Raw genomic sequence first — 20026 nt, forward strand, 5'->3', positions numbered from 1 at the left:
CTCTCTCTGTCTCTCAAAAACAAATAAATGTTAAACAATTTAAATTCTACACCTCTCTATAATTCTTTTCCCACTCAAGCAGGTGCCTCCATCCCTAGCCTTGTTCATCCTGAGCTTTGGTTTCCTCCCCCTCCTCCTCTCCCTTCTCCTCCTTCCCCTCTTCCTTTCCTCCTCCTCTTTGCCCTTCTCCTCCCCACCTCCTTCTTGTTCTTGTTCTTGTTCTTCTTTTCCTCCTCTTTCTCCTCCCCCTCCTTCTTTTCACTTTGAAGTGAAATTGATGTAACATAAAGTGAACCATTTTAAAGTGAATCATTCAGTGGCATTGAGTACATTCACAATATTGTACAACCACACCTCTATGTAATTCCAAAACCTTTTGATCACCCCAAAAGAAAACCCTGTACCTGTTAAGCAGTTGCTCCCTATTTCCTCTGCTGCCTTTCCCAAGCCCCTGGTAACCACCAATCTGTGTTTTGTCTATATGGATTTCCTTAATCAGAATATTTAATATAAATAAAATATGTAGACTAGTGTCTGGCTTCTTTCACTCAGCATAATGTTTTCAAGTTTCATCCACGTTGTAGAATATGTCATTACTTCATTTCTTTTTTTTTTTTTTTAATTTTTTTCAACGTTTTTTATTTATTTTTGGGACAGACAGAGACAGAGCATGAACGGGGGAGGGGCAGAGAGAGAGGGAGACACAGAATCAGAAACAGGCTCCAGGCTCCGAGCCATCAGCCCAGAGCCTGACGCGGGGCTCGAACTCACGGACCGCGAGATCGTGACCTGGCTGAAGTCGGACGCTTAACCGACTGCGCCACCCAGGCGCCCCATTACTTCATTTCTTTTTATGAATGAATACTGTTCCATTATTCCATTGCATGGATATACCACATTTTGTTTATTCACACATCCATTGCTGGACATTTGGGCTGCATACACCTTTTGGGGATTGTGAATAGCACTGCTAGGAACATGTGTGTACATGTACTTGTTTGAGTCTCTGTTTTCAGTTCTTTTGGGTATATGCTGGTTACCTATTTTAATTCAGCTCTGCCACGCATTTCTTTTTTGTTTTTAATTATTATTTAAATGTTTGTTTATCTTGGAGAGACAGAGAGAGACAGAGCACGAGGTGGGGAGGGGCAGAGTGAGAGGGAGACACAGAATCCGAAGCAGGCTCCAGGCTCTGAGCTGTCAGCACAGAGCCCGATGCGGGGCTTGAACTCACAAACCATGAGATCATGACCTGAGCCGAAGCTGGACGCTTAACCGACTGAGCCACCCAGGTGCCCTTGCCACGCGTTTCTTACCAGCACGTTTTCTTCAAGGAGCCATGACAGAGAGGTGAGGTATGAAGGCTCTGGTGCCAGGCTCTCTCCTCGGCTACTTACTAGTTGAGTGAGGGGCTTGACTTCTCTGCACCTCTGGTTCCCTTCTGTAAAATAGAGTCATAAACATTTCTTCCCTTACAGGAGGATTGTGATGATGAAATGGACTGATACCTGTGGAGCCCATAGTCTGTGCTTAGTGAACATTAGTCATCACTGCTAGCCTCTCCTTCCATTACTTCCTTCCTGGTGTCTCCCCCTTAAACCCCAGTTTTTTAGGGGCTCTCATATATTTCCTGGAGTACCAATGGCTGACATTTCTTCTTGGACAAAGTGGCTGAGCTACTAGGCTCTCCCTTAACACTGGGGGTCTTGGGATGCTGGAGGACCAGGGTCTCTGAAACAGGAAGAAGCTTTAGAAGAGGTGGCCTTTCAGTGTATTCCTGCTAGACCAATAGGAGTCTGAAGCTGCTTTCTTCCTCTCTCCCCCCAAACCCCCAGGTCCTATGGCTCCAGTGTATTCCTAGATTCCATATGACTATCTTCTCTCTAGGGGAGGTGTCCTTACTCAGAGTTGCCAGTTGACTCATAACTTTTTCATCTTCTTGTCATATCCCTGCTCAAGACTTATAATGGCTCCCTATTGCCCATTATACTAAGACTATTTCTCTACAACCTGATGAAGTAGGTAGCTCTGTCCCCATTTTATTTCTGTGTATTTGCTTGCAAAACAAGTGTCCACCCCCCCTCCTTTTTTTTTTGGATGAGAAATCTTCGACTCGGAGGCATAATTGTCAGGGTCACCAGCAAGTAAATTGAAGAGCTCAGATTTGAGCACGCTAGCCAGGCCCACCTGGTTTGTACACAGCCACCCACACTGGCCTTCTGATATCAAACCCAGCTGAATTTTCCTTGGTCCATTTTCATCCAATCTGTACTAAGCCAGTGAAGTCTCATCTTGCAGAGAGCACCTGCCAGGCTTGTTCTAGCCTCAGATCTCAGTGCCAGCTGTTCTGCTTATCTGGAACACCATACCTCCCACCTATGCCAATCCTGCCACCTGGCAGGCCTAATTCAAACCTCTCTTCCTTCACTAAAGTTGCCCACTGAGCTTTTCAATCAAGATGTTCTTCATTTTGGAATCTCCCATCTCTCTTAAAGTTGTTGCCTTTCGGGGCTTCAGTTCTCACAAGCATTGCCTTTGTGTGAGTTACAAGAAAGCATTCTTTCTAAGCTACTGAATTGCAAAGAAGATGTCCCCAATCACCTTCCCAGGTGTTCACTTTTGTGCAGTGTACAGACTGTACAACCACACTTGGCCAACTTGCCTACTGGACAGTTTCAAAAATGATTGTCTTCTGAGTGTAAAATATTCCTAAGTCACATAGATTATAAGAGTTCCACATTCATTCATTGTCTCTGACAGCTAGTTTTTAAACTTCTTGAAGGCGGGAACCATAATTTATCCTTCTGTGTCCCACCGCCTCCCCATTTAAGACCTCAGTGTCCAGCTGATGCAGGGACTCAGAGCAAGTGCTGTGTTAACCCTTGGCTCTGAAAGGACCCAGCAAAACTCTTGCAGGTTAGATTTGACTGACACCCACAGGTGAGCTCAGGGACTCTGCCCCACTCCAGCCACATGGGTCATTGCATAGGTTTGGAACACACCTAGCCTATTCCTTCAAGTTCCTTCCTTTCTGGAATGCTGGCTCCTTCTCTATTTGGCCAGACAGACTTGGAGCTTTGTCAGCCCAGATGTCACTTCCTCTGGGAGCCTTCTCTTTCAGAGGCCTCTGTTGAAATCAATTTCTCCCTCCACCAATTCCCTCAGTGTTTTCCCTTCTAACCCACCATTCCTGACTCTCAGAACTGTTTCTTCAGATGTAGCTCAAGTTTTCATTTCTCAAGTCAGTCGAAGAAAGACAAATATCATATGAATTCACTTATATGTGGAATTTAAGAAACAAAACAGATGAACATAGACGAAGGGAAGAAAAAATAAGATAAAAACAGAGAAAGAGGCAAACCATAAGATACTCTTTTTTTAGGAGTGCCTGGGTGGCTCATTTGGCTAGGCTTCTGACTCTCGGTTTCTGCTCAGGTCCTGATCTCATGGTTTGTGGGTTTGAGCCCTGCATTAGGCTCCATGCTGATGGTGCAGAGCCTGCTTGTGATTCTCTCTCTCCCTCTCTCTCTCTGCCCCTCCCTGGCTCTCTCTCTCAAAATAAATAAACCTTAAAAAAGACTTTTTAAGACTTTTTTTTGAGATTTATTTATTTTCAGAAAGAGAGAGAGAGAGAACATGAATAGGGGAGGGGCAGAGAGAGAGGGAGAAAGAGAGCATCCTAAGCAGGCTCCAACTGTAAGTGCAGAGACTGGTGTGGGGCTTGAAGCCATGAACTGTGAGATCATGATCTGAGCCGAAGTCAAGAGCCAGACAACTGACTGAACCATCCAGGCACCCCAACCATAAGAGACTATTAAATACAGAGAAAAAAACCTGAGGGTTGCTGGAGACAAGGTGGGTGGGGGATGAGCTATATGGGTGATGGGCATTAAAGAGGACACCTGTTGGGATGAGCATTGGGTGTTGTATGTAAGTGATGAATTACTGGGCTCTACTCCTGAAACCAATGCTATACTGTATGTTAACTAACTTGAATTTAAATAAATAAATAATAAAGTTTTCATTTCTGAAATCTGTTTGCATCAGGATGGTGTATCCTAAAATACACAGGAGCCTCGTCTCCCCTTGTATACTAGGTTTTTTTGAGGACTGGACTTGTGCTGGGCACATAGTAGGCCCTCACTCAATGGCTGTTGAATTCGTTTCCAGCAGGGTGCCGTGGCTGCACACATTTGCCAGCAGTGCATCTTTATTCACAGAACAGAAACATTTGCATCCTTTCTATTAGCATTGCCTGACACGTGGTTGACACATTTCCCAAGTTTTTTTCACCTCTTCTCTGGTTTTGTTTTCACAACTTGTATACTACGAGAAAAGAAATGATTATATCCATTTCACTCGTGAGGCACCTTAAGTCCAGGAGGCAGACTCATTGTCTCACTATCTGGTGACAGGGGCACACTGCCACTCGCTTGGGTGTCGCAAGCCCAATGGACCACTGGGGAATGGTGACAGTTTGGGTCTAGTTTCATCCTAACTCTTGCCTGAAGTTAACCATTCATTATCCTTCGAATTCCCACTGAGTGTGAGCCTTGAGGTCAGGGGGCTGACTAGGCGGGAGGACTGAGTAGCCTTGTCAACTCCGAAATCCTATGAGCACAACTCATTGGAATGATGTGTCAGAACCCTGCATCCTAGGCACCCAAAGGGATCATGCTTTTCTCACATCTACTCTCCATTTATTCATTCTTTTTGAGCATCTCTACCAGGGGCAGGCAGCCTATACGTATTTGGAACTGTTTGGCAAATACCCTGTTATAGAGTGGTGGTTCTGTCTTGGCTGACGGTAGTCACCTGGGGCACTTTTAGAACCACCAATGCTTGGCGTCTTTCTAAGCTCCCCCCAGGTGACTCTTAAGGTCAGCCAATGTTGAGAATGGTTCTCAATGCTACTGATGGCCTGCGCTCATAGAGACTCTGGTTTAATTGGTCTCGGAATGGGAACCATTGGCAGAACTCTGTGCCTTGGGTCCACTGTGAAGAATAAGGCTAGGGGCACCTGGGTGGCTCGGTCGGTTAAGCGCCCGACTTCGGCTTAGGTCATGATCTCACAGTTCACGGGTTCGAGCCCCACAGTTCACGGGTTCGAGCCCCACATCAGGTCTGTGCTGACCACTCAGAGCCTGGATCCTGCTTTGGATTCTGTGCCTCCTTCTCTCTCTGACCCTCCCCTGCTCATGCTATCTCTCTCTCTCTAAAATAAACATTAAGAATAAGACTAAATGACCACGGTCTTAGTGGGAAGAACCTTTCCATTCTAGCCCCAGCTGACAGCATATTCACCTGACGCTTCTCTAGAATCAGCCTTTGCTGGCTCTGATGCTCAACAACTGTGTCATCTAAGGTAACTTTCCCTAACTTCTTTATGTATAAAACAAAGCCAAGAACTACTTGGAAGAACCTCGATGAGCACCCAATAGAATAAAAAAATACATGTAAAATATATTTAAAGAACCCAGCACCATGCCTGGTGTATACCTGGCAGAGAAGGAGCCAAGCAGCCCCGAAGGAAAGGATCAGATCATTATCCTGCTTCTCATAGGAAAATTCTACATATCAACCACCTTTCTTGAGTACCTCCTATTTACAAAGAATAATGATATGATTTCTTTACCTTTTTCTCTCTGTGCATAGGAGGGAGAGATACAAAGATTAATGAAGGGATAATGTTGGAGAACTTTGGAGTGGCATGGGCAGATAGGAAAATACAGAACCATATGAAGTTCTCTATACACAACACACATCTATTTCTGTATCTGTATTTTCTAATACAGACCTGAATGAAGTACATGTGAATCAGACAAAATCAGGCTGTGTGAGCTCAGGGAGTTTTCCCTGGGGAGATCAGGGATGCCCGGGGTAGCATTTGAGCTGGGTTTCTTGAAAGGTGTGCATTTCCACAGGTGAGGAAGGACCAGAAAGCATTCTAAGCTGAGGGATAACCCGGACAGAGGTTGGGAGGCTGAGCTACGAATTTGCAGGCATCTGCTGAGAATCCATCAAGGGAAGGATTTGCCTGCTTTGCTCCAGAAGTTGAATGTTCAACCTGAAAACAAGTGGGGGATATTGGAAGTGGGCATCTTGGAGATGTGCTCTGGTTGGAGATTTCGTTTTGGTTCACTGATCCTAAGTTGAGTTGGGAATGTGTTGGAAATGTCTTGGTCAGGCCATGACTCTCAATCTCTTCCTCCCCACCCTGCCCGTGGCAGACACCCTATGAAGAGCAGCTGAGCCGATTTCCTGGGTTCTGCTTTCTAATCTGTATTCCAGGTATGACAAACAGGACGTGTCCTCTCGCATTGCTCCTGGAATCTGTTTATTAAATTAGTTTGGAGTGCTGCCCCATCGGATTATCTGCTTAGCTTTGTGTTTTGGTCTCTCTCCTGGAAAGTGTCTTAGATTATCCTCCCTCCCTCTCCCCGCAGTGTGGACTCAAATTCCCCTGATCTGAGAGCAGAGTGTGGATATTTTTGGGGGTGTATCTTGGCCTAGGGTCTTTCACAATTGGGAGACTGGAGACTGAAGGATCTGCTGAGTGCATGTTACTATGGTCTGGGCTGAGAAGATGAGGGCAGGGACTGGGGCTTGTCACAGGGCTGCAGGGCTGTGGGGAGAGAGCACTGCATGGAAGAGACACCAAGACGTTGGAACTGACAAGGCTATAATTTGCCTGTGCCTTAATTATGCACCCAGCTTATCTTTCTGAACATCTGGTCTCCTGACTCACCGCCTGTTTTCATTCATTCATGATGGTCTGAAGTCTTGGAAACATTACCTATGATCTGAGTCATCATGAGTGATCACCTAGGGTGGGTTTTGGAAGGCTGCTGTCAAGCCAGTGTTTCAATACTGATGCTTCTCTTATTTAAAACAGGGATATTTGTTATTCAAATGCTAGACCTGGTTAGCTGAAAATTTGGGGAAGGAAAATGGCCCGGAAACATTCTGAGACCATCCAAAAAAGTTACTGTGCACAAAGATTGGGATGTGATTCCGAAAAGAGAAGACTGATGAGATAATACTGGTCTCTGGGGTCCCACGGACGCACCTTACAGGCAAGCCTTTCTCTGAGCAGGTCCTTCAGACAGGCACGTGGTTCCCAACTTTGCTGCACGTTGGAATCACCTGGGGATTTTTACAAACACCGACAGTTGGCTTCCACTCTGACATTCTGACTTCAGTCGTACCCAGTGCAGCCTGGGCAAACAGGTTTTTAAAACATCCCAGGAGAGTCTAGTGTGTAGCAAAGATTGGAGGCTCCAGAGTAGGAGGGAGTGGAAGTGAGCACTCAATTTCCAGTAGCTCCTCACTTGAGTGAGCCCCAGAATCACCTGGAGGACTTGTGTAAACACACGCAGTTGGGCTCCTACCCCTAGAGTGCAGTCTAAGAATTTGCATTTCCACCCGGTTTCCCTCTGATGCTGAAAGGGCCACACTTGGAGAACCACTGGCTTAAAAGAGCGGGGTCTGGCTTTGCTGTTTATGAGCTGTGTGACCCTGTGTCACCCAATCTTAAGAAGTGCAGTTTCTGCTTTTATAACACACAGCAGCAATGGTGATTGGTGGGTCTCTGTGTAGGTGAAGCGAAATGACATTTGTAAGTTGTTTAGCACAGGGCTTGGCCCACAGGACACGTGCAGCCCACGGTAGACTTTATTGGGGTGTTATCTTATGTTCAACCGTGCCAGCCGGTGGATGATGTCCAAGTGAGTTTCTGCTCCTGCGGGTCCTACTTTCAGGCTTTCTGGAAGAGGAAAACAGTCATTCTCCTGAGCTATGAGTGCTCTGGGGTCCAGCGGGGTAAGGACCCACCCTGGGGGCGCTGGCATATGTTAATTGAGGATTCTCGGTCAAACCTTTCGGCCTAAGCTGGGTGGCTATGGGCTGCGATGGAGGACTGCTCTCCTGACCAAACTCCATGTTACATTCCAGACACATTTAGTGCAGCGAGTTGTGGCTGTCCCGGCATCACCATGGAAACCAAACTGCTACAGAGGGAGGTGGGCACGAGGCTCTAAATCCTGTTGGACACCACAAAAGGTGTCCTTGAGAGGGGCACTGGGGATCTTCACACCAGGTCTTCTCTTTTTCTCATGCAATTTGCCCAGCATTCTCTTCTCCATATATTTACCTCCCCTCCCCATTTTGCCAAGGAGGGAACTCGGGCATGGCATGCATATCCCTGCATGTAAGCCTGCAGATCTGCCCGCAACCCAGCACTGCCGGCCACCTCCTTTCTGAGCACCCACGCACTTCACGTGGATAAATCTTTTTTTGTTTCTTCATGGCTTTACAGGTCAACTCTCACGGGCTTTTTGATATTTTTAAAATTTTTCTATTTTTTTTCCCTTAGAGTGGTACAAATCTAGCTAATCTTTATTGTTTTCACATGGTTTGAGGGCAAAGTGCCTCTATTTCCATTTTGTAGTTTGGGCGACCCGGTGAGTGGGGAGAAGGCACATTTGGGACGGGGCCCAGGAGCTGGGAGACCGGTGAGTTCACTCCATTTCTGGTTCTGTGTGGCCAGAGAGAAATTCTGCCTGTGCCCAGGGACCCCAGGGTGTCAGGCCTGGGTTTTCTTCTGCTTTCCCTGGACTGAGAGCTGAATGAGAGCAGAGTTAGGGAATGACAGTGGAGAGGCCATGGGAGATTGCCATGCCCACGTTCTTTCTAGATAAGGACAGTGTCCCAGGAAGGGGAGTTGATTTGTATCACAGAGGATGCTAGTAATGGAACAGAGTCTAGAAGCCCTGGCCCATCTTCTTCCTCACTGGTGCTCCTTCTGTGCCCTGACACACGTCAGGCATTTACCTATATGTGGTCTGCTGGGTACCTATTACTCTTGTTTGATATTAATTGATGGCTTTTTTGTGACTGGTGCTGACCCCTCCTTGTAGAGGGAGGTATGGTATGTTCCAGAGAAACCCTGCCAGGGGGGCCACACACACACGGCCTCTAGGCACCATGTATAGAACCATCACTGGTATTGGGCTAGCTGTTTAAAGGACCTGTGTTGCATTTAAGCCTCCCACCTCACAGAGGCGGTTACTATCATCCCCAACATACAGATCAGAGAAGTAAAGCAAGTTGCCTAGGATCACACAGCAGGCAGACAAGTGACAGAGTGAAGGTCTGAAGCCAAGTTTGGTTGATTTACCAATATTCCCCAACCACTATATGAACTGTTGCCTGACCTTGCTGGCTAGGGAAGGTTCCGACTCAGAGAGAAAGCAGCAAGCTGCCACCTGCCTACCCTAAACCTTTGCAGATTTGCTGTTCTGGAAAAATACAATTGCTTGGAAACAGGCTCACATGTCATCACGCCTAAGGCCACCATCTAACTAACATTGGTGTAAAAAGTGAAAAAAATTCAATTAAGCGTATTATTTCAAGTATGAACCATCTGGCTGTTCTTATTTTTATTTGTTTGTTTATTTTTGTCCTTAATATGGCTAATGCGTCACTTGGCTGAAGCTTCCCATGTGCTTGCGAAGTTTCCCATTCACACAGCCCCTTCATGCCTGTGCCTTCCCTCCTTCAGAAGACCGTGACAGAAAGGAGAGACGTGAGTTATTTTTAATTTCGCCACTGAACGAACATCCAGATCTTCCCTTCCAGCAGCTAAGCTTATATGTTTTCTCAACAGGGTATTAATTACCCGGCTCTGGGAATGGCCAGCCAGGCTGCTCTGAGGCTCTGCTGCCCTGCCAGCCACAGTGCAATTGCTCACGGACACAGCAGGATGCAGAGGCTTCAGCAGGGAGCATCCTCCTGCTCAATAAAGGCAGACATGGGTACCGGGTAACTTGTTAAACACATTTATTGATTTCTTGACAGTAACCAAACACAGTGAGTGACCATTATAAACAAGGAAAGAAAGGCATTCGTTTGTATTTTGTGAGATCCGGCTGCACCTGGAGAGAAAAGACACCCCCTTCCCAGGAATTTACAAGGCAAAGTGCATTCCTTCAAGGGAACATCACAGGGGGGATGGCAGTTTTGAAACGCAAGAAATCTGTCGCCTGCTATCTCAGGCTGAAGCTCACCTTGTATGAATGATAGAGCCATGGAGTGGAATTAAAGTTATACTTGCTTAGCAAATGCATTCCTGATTGCCACAAACTCAGTAAAAACTGGCTGCAAACGAACGGAACAGGTAGATGAAGGAATAAGTGAAATCAAAGAATGCAGTTGCATGGAGCCGAGGCTTCGCCTGTAAGGAAGGAGAACAGACTAAAGCCAGAAAAATGAAATGAACTCGTTAAACACATTTATTGAGCTGTTAACAATAACCAAACACAATGTATGACCTTTGGAAAACAAGAAACAGTGAATGGATCGATTCTGATCTTGGCAAATCCTACTACAGATATGTGACAAAGAGGGGAAATAATTCCATTTCTTTATAGTCTGCAGTGATATATATACAATGTGTATCTCTTCAATGTCTGTCCTTTTCTTTTTAAATTTTTGAGTAAACAGAAGAATCATAATCTAGAAATAAGTGTCCTTGGCCAACTTTGTCCTGGTTCACCTGTCACCAGCACCCTCAGAGGATCCTAGGACACCACCCGAGATCACTTGATGCCAAGAACAAAGTCCACTTGATGCTGTCGGAGCTGTGTTTCCTCCTCTCTCTCTTTTGGAAGAATTTTGTATGTACAAAGGCTGAAAAGTCTCATTGGGTAGATTTATTAGTTCAGGAAAACAGTATCAAAATTGTAATCAGGTTAACTGGTTATTTTCTTCTAAGACCTCTTATGAATGAGCCTGTTTTTTTTTCTGAAACTTGACTTCCCATCTTGGAGGCCATGTAAGTGTGTCTGTGTGTGAATACGTTTGCGTGCGTCCGTGTGTGTGTGAGTGCTTGTGTGTGTGTGTTGGTGGGTGTGTGTAAGAGATGTGTTCCTCTGGCATGGTGTTGCAGACACTTTTCATGAAGAAAGGGCCAATCCAAAGAGTGGATGAGGCTTGAGGGAGGGAAGGAGAGAGAAGAAAGAAGGGGTATCTAGGTTACATCAATTCACAGTTGTAGCATTTCTTCTTGAGATTCTTCTTGGCCTCGTTCCTTACTTGAGGAGCCATTCATTTACTGGAAAGGAAGAAAAAAACACAGACACACACAGTACAAAACAAGGCATAGTTGAATTAATGTGAATGAAGTTGGGGGGTGGGGTTACTCCAAAGGGGAAGGGACAGTTCTGGGAATTGTATGTATGTATCCCAACTACCTCATCCACTTCCTCATAAACCTCTAGGCCTGAGCTGTCCAATATGTTTGTTACCACTCACACGTAGCTAACATTAATTAAAATTAATTAAAATGAAATAAAACTAAAAATTTAGTGTGCATCACCATACTAGCCATGCTTCAAATGTTTGACAGCCACGTGTGGCTAGTCGCGACCATACTGAACAATGTAGATATAGAACATTTCCATAGTCACAGAAAGCTCTAGTGGATGGCAGTGTTGTAGACCAGGGGTGGGCAAATAACAGCCCATGGGCCAAATACAGCCTGTGATCTGTTTTTGTAAATAAAGTTTTATTGGAACATGGCCACACCCATTAATTTACATAATGTCTATGGCTGCTTTCACACTACAACATAAGAGTGTAGCAGAGACCATATGACTCAAAAGCCCAAAGTATTTAACAGCTGGCCCTTTACAGAAAAAGTTTGTGATCCCTGCTCCAGACTGTAAGCTCTGCATGGGTCATATCTGTCTTCCTCACCACTGTATTCCCATCACCTAGCTAAGTATGTGCCTGGCACCTAGTAGGTGCACAACAACTAGGTGTTGAATAAGGGAACGTTCAATGAATGAGTTGAGTATTTTTCTGGTAGTTCTGGCTAGAAGGGAACAGAAAATTGTAGTTTGGACACTCTGCATATATCTGACAGAGAAAAAAGAGGGAAATGTGGGGGAAGCAGGAGAGCTCAAGTGGGGGACCTCGGGGCAGCAGTGGTAGCTGCTTCTAAAAGCTGCCTGATAACATCCGTAGCTCCCATATTTGGGCAGCACGTTATTGCTACAAAGGGCTTCCCCACCCAGGCTCTCATTTGCTCCTCACAAGTCATGAAGTAGATGGTATAGGGACTGTCATGAAAAAAGCCAGGCCCTGGGGGAAATGACTGTTGGGTTTACATGGCTTGGTAGTGACAGAACCAGGCCTGGAGCTCAGGTGTGTGGATTCCCTGCTGAAGGCATCTGCATGACTTTCTTCTGTCTCCATCTTCCTTTCCATGTTGAGGGCTTACCACAACGGCTGACAGTTACTGAGCATGCATAAGGGAAGAGAGGGAGCTGGATATGGACAACAGGGTTATAGGAGGCAGGTGTCATCTTAAATGTTCTCTTTAGTTGGGATAATAGTCACTTCTAGAAACACAGCACTGGAAAACGATGTGCTCACACATAGTTCCTCATTGGATCCCATTGGCCTGGCATCCAGAACATTTGCTTGCCTTTTGGGAGAAAGGTGGGTGGAGACCACCGTGCACATAGCTAAAAACTTGAAGGCTTCTAGCTGTCCTGTTCTAACAAATAACACTGGAAAATCAGCCTCGCTGGGCCCTTGGTAAAATGGCAATAAAAACGTTGTCTTATGGCTAAGCGAAATCAGTCAGAGAAAGACAAACACCATATGATGACACTCATATGTGGAATTTAAGAAACAAAACAAACAAGCAAAGGGAAAAAGAGAGGGGGGCGCAAACCAGGAAACAGACTCTTAACTACAGAGAGCAAACTGATGGTTACCAGAGGGGGGGGGGGGGGGAGAGGGGGGAGGGGTAAGTGGGGGGATGGGTGAAATAGGTGATGGGGATTAAGGAGTGCACTTGTTGTGATGAGCACAGGGTGACGTATGGAAGTGTTGAATCACCATACCACATACCAGAAACTAATATTACACTATAGGTTAACTAACTGGAATTTAAGTAAAAACTGAAAGAAATAGAAAAAGGAGAAAAACCTCCCTGGTTCCCATAAGTTTAAAGTGATATGGCGCTGTAGATTCTAGAAGCTTGAGATAAGGTCTGCAATTTTGGGAAATGTCCTTAGTGTAATGACTTGTAACTATTTATATAAAAAAATGTATATAACCCTACACCAAATGTTCCTTCATGGGAGCACTCTCTTCTTTGTGAAGATTGTATATACCTGGCAGCTGTCCTAACTTGGGCTCCGATAAAACTTTCTTCCTTCCTTCCTTCTTTCCTTTTTTTTTTTTTTAATGCTGTCTTGCTTGAACCAGAAGGGATTTGAAGGTTTGAGCATTCCCCCCACCCCCGGCGCCCCTGCCTCACCTCTCTATCTCTATCTTTCCTTTCTCTTTCTTTCTTTTTCTTTCCCTATCTATCTCTATCCCTATCCCTAACTCTATTGCTATCTCTAATATCTCTATCTCTACCTCTTTCTCTCTCTCTCTCTCTCTCTCTAATTTCTATCTCTAATGATATATAGGTTTTACCAACAGGAAAACACGATACAAACGGAAGGTGGTGGTCTCATCGTCATTTGTAATCATGGTTCTTATATTGGGAGCTAACACCAGGCCTTTAAAAGCCAGCCTAAACAAGATGGCTGAGCTCTGGCTGGGGTCGACTGCCCTCGGAGCCACTGCACCCACCTCTATACTGAAGCTTCTGGGCTCGGTTGTTTGGACAGTCCTTCCCCTGTAAACTGAAGTTGATGTTGGTGCGGATGCAGCGGTTATTGAGCGGCTGCACAGGCCTGAAGTTGTCACTCATGCTCAGAAAGATCTGAGATGGCTGATTCTGGCTGAGCAGGCGTAAGGAATGCATCTGTGGAGAGAGACACAGCTGAGTCCGACCCATTCTCCTAAATGCACTAGGGAAAAAGGAGTACCGCGTAGACTGTGGCCACGCCTGGTGGTACTGGCTGCCTGGGAGAGGGCGTGTGAGCCCTGCAGAGACCCTTGTTTCATGGATTCAGTTGTGCTGCAGGCCCACTGATGCCTCCGTGCATGGAGTGAGCCTTGCTTCTATCTGACTAGGTCATACATGGCTCTGAACAAGTCCTCTTGCTCTCTCTTATCCTCAAATACACTCTCTGTCAAAGGAGGAAATCTATCTAGTTGTTCTCCAGTGTCCTTTTTTTTTCTCTGACACCTCATGGTTTGATAACTTTCACTAATTCAGGGAATCATTCCCCCACATGGGTATTAGCCAAATGGTAGTGATTGGTCCCAGGGTCAGAACTACATTACGCTGGATGAATCTGGTTCATTTTCTGTGATTATCAGGACCAGGTGGCTGGACTGGAGCATTTTCTACCATGTTCCACCCCAGGACTGTGAAGCAAAGGAAGAGTCTCCAACAGAAAAGAAGAATAAAGCATATGTGCAACAAGGAGCAGAGAAGAACAGGGAGGATGGACTTCTCGTGAATTCCTGACAGCAATTTCTGATCTCAACTTCCATGAGATGCCCCCATATCTCTTGAATACATCCTTTTCCCTAAGTTTAAGTCATCTGGAGGGGGTGCCTTGTCACCTAAAGAATCCCAATCACTACAGATAGGATCAGAGCCTTCAAATGGTTCAGACTGTTGGCTTGTGAGAACATATTCTGTCAAGGAGACTGGATAAGGAGATTGGATTCTACTTCCTTTGCTCATCTATCTTCCTTTTGAGTTTTTATAGACGCTCACCATCAGAGAAGTCCAAACTCGAACAGATGTAATTTACCCCCCCTCGTTATAAAGAGGAGGAGTATTCCCTTCACATAAGTGGGGGTGACAGCTTTAGGAGCACACAGTTGAGCCATTAGCAAAGATGGCACCAGGTGGCCACTGGTTCTCATGCAGTTCAGAGAATGCTAGTCCGGTGAGGTGCTCTAAAAAAATCCCACATTCAAATAGGTTCGTGAAATGCTAAACATCCCGTGCCTTCCCTTGGAGACGGACACATGTATTATCGATTTAAAGGCTCTGAGAAGTTTCCCAATAAGAAAATCTATTTAAATTTTTTTTTTAAATCCAGCTTTTTCAAACATATTTCGACATATCCATTTTGCTCACTTGCTGTCTGAACATCACAGCTGTCACACTTTGGGAACCCTGCTCTCTTTTCTCATTCAGACAGGTGGGATGGTTCTATCTATAATTAGTTCACGCTAAGCCTTTTCAGAGGCTGGTTCTTCAAACACAGGTGTGGTGATTTCAATTGTGTACCCCCAGAATTCATAAATTGAAGTCCTAACCCCAGCACCTCAGAATGTGACTTTATTTGGAAATGGGGTCATTACAGATGTAATTAGCTAAGGTCATAACGTGGGCCCTGATTCATTATGACTGGTGGCCTTATAGAAAAGGGGATTTGGACAGAGACACAGAGGAAGAACGCCATGTAAAGATGAAGGCAGAGCGGGCAATGCTTCTACAAGCCAAGGAGCACCAGAGATTGCCAGCAACCCACCTGAAGGACAGGTGTGGAACAGTTTCTTCCTTACATCCCTTGGAATGGATCAACCCTGCTGACACCATCATCTTGGATTTACAGCTTCCAGAGCTGTGAGGCAGTACATTTCTGTTGTGTAAGCCACCAAGTCTATGATGCTTCATTGAAGCAGTCCTAGCAAACTGATAGAACAGGCGCTCCACAAACCCAGTCGGTCTTTATACCGTCTTCCCCATGAGCTAAAAGACCCCGGAAAAGCTCACCTGCATCCTGGTTATGTACACAGGTTTGTTCATTATTATCCAACTTGCTGTCTCATAGCAGGGTGGGATAGTCATCGACCCATCATAAGTAATGAAACTAGAGGTCTCTGGATATAGTTCCTCTATATTAAGTCCCTGTAGTAAATATGCATCATCTAGAGAATAAAATAAGAAAGATTTAAGAGTTAGGTTTCTTGAGAAAGCCTGATATTGCTGATAATTGTTTTTTTTTTCTTTTTCTTTTCAGACTCCAGAAGACCGTATCTGCTAGGACAGGCTATAGTAATGAACAGCCTCCTGCCCCCACCCCCCCAATCTCAGTTATTTTTAAATTTTTTAATGTTTTATTTATTTTCAAGACAGAGAGAGACAGAGCATGAGCAGGGGAGGGGCAGAGAGAGAGGGAGACACAGAATCTGAAGCAGGCTCCAGGCTCTGAGCTGTCAGCACAGAGCCTGACACAGGGCTCAAACCTACAAATGGTGAGATCATGACCCGAGCCAAAGTTGGACACTCAACTGACTGAGCCACCCAGGCGCCCCATGAATCTCAGTTATTTTAAACAACAAAGGTTTATTTCTTGCTTGTGTACATGTTCACCCTAGGTTGGCTGGGAGCTGCCTCCATGTCACTGCTGTTCACACTCAGGGACTCGGGCCCATAGAGCAGATGCCATTTAAGACCCTTGTGAGTAGCAATGATAGAAAGCAAGCATGATGAAGCATATGTTGTCTCTTAAAACTTCCATCCTAGAAGGGACACATGTCACTTCTGCTCACACTTTGGCAGCCCAAGAAGTAATATGGTCAAGGTTGACATCGGGGATTCAAAGAAGCACATTTCTCCAGCAGGATGGGGGCAATGAATACTGGTGAACAGAAATGTGGTCACTACAAGGACACAGGAAAGAACTAAGTCCGTGGTGATGGCCCCTGAGACCTAGACCCATAGCATTATAGTCATAATGAAATATACAATTAAAGGCTTCAGGACCTATTGAAACATTGCCTGGTCACCATTCTTATTTGTTTACATTGCTCAATTAAAAGGACGTTAAGAAAACACTTTTAGAAAGAAAAGCAAATCAGGCCAGATCCTACCATGAGATTCAACAGTTAAGTTCAACAATGGATTTCATTTTTGTGGATCTCCTCTCTATCGGGCCCATGTACATAGCCTTTTCTCTTTTTACACGTATTTGAGGTAGTCATACTCATATGTATTTTAGTATTAAATATGCTTTTTCAATTATAAAAGTGACATAAGTATATATCAGACTATATGGAAAAAAGAGAGAAAACAAGAGGATAATAAGCACCTTGATCAACTAAAAACAGTTGCCGTTTTGGTTTGTTTCATTCTGATTTTTAAATTCAACACATTGGTTGTACTTTGTAAGCACTGAATGTACTGAAGTTTTCAAATATCCACAAATTCCAGTGAGCCTCTCTCACTCCTATCCTCTATGATCCCTCCCCTTCTTTCCGTGCACTCTTACTCTCTTCTCCTGGCTTCCAAAATGCCATGCTTGGTATTCCTATTTTTTTTTGGTCATTCCTTCTCAGGTTCTGTTGCTGGCTCCTGATTTTCCACCTGCTTCTCTCTGTGTTGACATTTATTGGGGGACATGTCCAAGGCTTTTCCCCCCCCTCACTCTACAGTGAGAAGACCATTTACATTCATGGCTTCCACTGCCCTCTCTATCCTGATGATTCCAGATCTAAGTGTCCAGGGGTCTTGCATTCCCAGTTTATCACAAGTGTCCACCACTGTGGCCAGTCCAGGAGGCCCAGAGAATGCATGACAGGAACCCAGTGCCTGGCAGGTGGAGGGATGAGCCTGGTTCCTCCAGTCCTCCTACATCCTCTCATCCACGTTTCTAATGCCCAGTGGAAAAGGACTAACTCTTCAATAGTCGACATCATCTCTCAGGTTTAGTACTGTGCACATATAATGCTAAAAAAAGGACTTTCATATTCAGCTGGAAACTCAGAGTGACCTGTAAAACTGGTCAGGCAGATAATAACTCCTCATTGACAAGAAGCTTAAGATCAGAGAGGCACAGTAACATGCCTAAGGTCACAGAGCTTGCTGGTGACTTCAGAGTGGGAACTGGAAGCCAGCTCTCCTGACTTCCAGACCAAAGTCATTCATTCACTCAACAAATGTTCACTAAGCACCTCTTTGTGCCAGGCATAGGGTTAGGGTCTGGGGATAGAGCAGTCAACAAGATAGATGCAGTGTCCACCCTCATTTTATTGAGGAGACAGTGCCCACCCTCATTTTATTGAGGAGACAGACAACAAATGGCAAAATAAATACATGTGGGCTCTTCTATCAGATGGTGGTGAGCGCACCTTGGTCAGGCCTGTTCCTACCTTCTGATCCTGAGAGCATCAAGGATGCTAATCCATTTTCCTGGGCAGAGGCCCCCTACCTTCTGCATCTCCAGAAATTTCTCACTCAAGTTTCTCTGATAAGAAAGAGTCATCTCTGTCAAGGGAACTTGAACTTCAGTGCTCCTTCCCTCGTCAACTGAATTAAGAACAAATCAACTGATTCAGTGGTTTGGAATGATGTAAATAAAACCACCATTTCCCTCCTCCTTCCCCAAATGCTCTGACTGCCCTGATGGGGGGAATTGAACATCTCTAGAGCTTTGTCCACAAAATGACCATAAGACAGACAGAGAGGCCAAGCTGGATTTGGAGACTGACCCTAGGAGAAAGGACTTTCTTTCAATTTCCATTTAAATGTATCTACCTTCCTATCCAAATATGAAGGAATCAGGACAAGCCCAGAGAGGTGCAATGATTGGAGTATGGCTGGACTGGGTCTGTACCCTGCCCTGTATGGTCAGATGCTTCTCTAATAAAGCCATAGTGTCCAGAGCACATGCCAATGTGATGGTCCTTGAGAGTCAGATCAGGCCTCAACACAGTAAGCTTCTGTTGAATATCCATTATTTGGCTCTCACTGTTTCTTAAGCCCCTAATGTATGTCAAGCACTAAGCTAAGTGTAGGTGAGCAGGATGTAATTAAGTGAATGTAGCAAGGAGCCACAGAGACAGTGACATATATTTGTACTGTGTCCACTGAGAGGTTGTCAGTTCTGCCTAGGGGTGGGACTCGGGAGAGTATTAATGGAGGACCCGACCCGAACTGCATTTTGAATGACAGGAGGTAATCAGTGTAGCTGCCAGTGGGGTGAGTGTCAACGGCACTGTAGGGAAAGAACTGAGGATGGAGAGAGAGAGACTCCCCTTGGAAGAGGGCTGGAGTGCTGGTCAGGTGCAGAGGGAGGGAGGGGTGTTGTGCAAGATGAAGTTGGCCGCTGGCACAGGCCACACCCGGGAGGTCCTTCTCTGCACTATTGGGAGTTTGGGCTTCATCCTGTAGGCAATGTGGAGGCACTGAAGGGTTTACAGCAGGGGAGTGGCAAGATCAGATCTGCACTTAATGATGCTTGCTCTGATGGCGGTTTGGCCTGAAGATTAACATACTGAATGAGAGAAGGAAGCATTCGGCACATCTTTATTAAAGGTCAATGCGATTTGTTTAACCAAGCTTGCACACAGAGCATATTGGGTACTCTAGCGTGCTGCTATTATTGTATTTTATTTTATTTAGGGCGGTGGAGAGGAGGGAAGGAAGGAGGCAGCAGCATGAGTAGCATTGCAGGCATGGCTGGAAATAAGAAAAAGAACATTTATGTTTCTCTGAAACTGTCACCAGGCTCTGTGTTGCATCCATGTTGGAGGAAAGTGTCGGTGTGTGTGGGTGGTGGTGGGGGGGCAGGCTAGGAGCAAGACGCCCTGTTAGTGAATTTAACCCACACAGTAGGGTAACAGTGTGCTTCCAAAACACTGGCATGCCCGTATCCCAACTCCACCTGCTGGGGTCCTGCCAGGAGGTTCCTCTTCGCCCACATCCCTGAGAGATGCAATACTCTGTGAGAGAACTCAGTCAGCTTGTGGGTGCTTCCACTCTCCCCTGCTCCCCCTTTGCTGCTTTCTTTCCATGAATCTTGCTAATATTCATCCTTCACCTTTTGACCTTTTTGAAATAAAAATTTTATTTTCAAGTAAGCCCAAACCCAACGTGGGGCTTGAACTCAAAACCCCGAGATCAGAGTCACACACTCTACTGTCTGAGCCCTCCAGGTGTTCCACCTTTTGCCCTTTTTATTTCCTCACACCACAGAAGTTGGGAAGACTGAGTGTGAAGACTGTGAGGACTGGACTCAGACCTGTCTTGGGGAGTGCTGACATCACTGCTCACCTTCTGTGTGGTCTTGGATGTGCAGGTAACCACTCC

General features: G+C 45.5%; 1 protein-coding gene across 3 annotated transcripts in view; it reads right to left on the bottom strand.

Moving 5' to 3' along the window:
* Positions 1-9823: 9823 nt before the first annotated feature.
* Positions 9824-20026, bottom strand: part of CA10 (carbonic anhydrase 10) — a 493759-nt gene continuing 483556 nt past the window's right edge. For all 3 annotated transcript variants that reach the window (XM_058704424.1, XM_058704426.1, XM_058704423.1), the window contains 3 exons: positions 15710-15864; positions 13657-13831; positions 9824-11113 (listed from right to left, as the gene is read on the bottom strand). In XM_058704424.1, coding sequence (XP_058560407.1) covers positions 11091-11113; positions 13657-13831; positions 15710-15864 — 353 coding nt within the window. In that variant the 3' untranslated portion in view covers positions 9824-11090. The remainder of the gene's footprint in view (positions 11114-13656; positions 13832-15709; positions 15865-20026) is intronic.

Source organism: Neofelis nebulosa, chromosome 16, assembly GCF_028018385.1.
Source record: "Neofelis nebulosa isolate mNeoNeb1 chromosome 16, mNeoNeb1.pri, whole genome shotgun sequence".
Classification (NCBI taxonomy): Eukaryota; Metazoa; Chordata; class Mammalia; order Carnivora; family Felidae; genus Neofelis; species Neofelis nebulosa.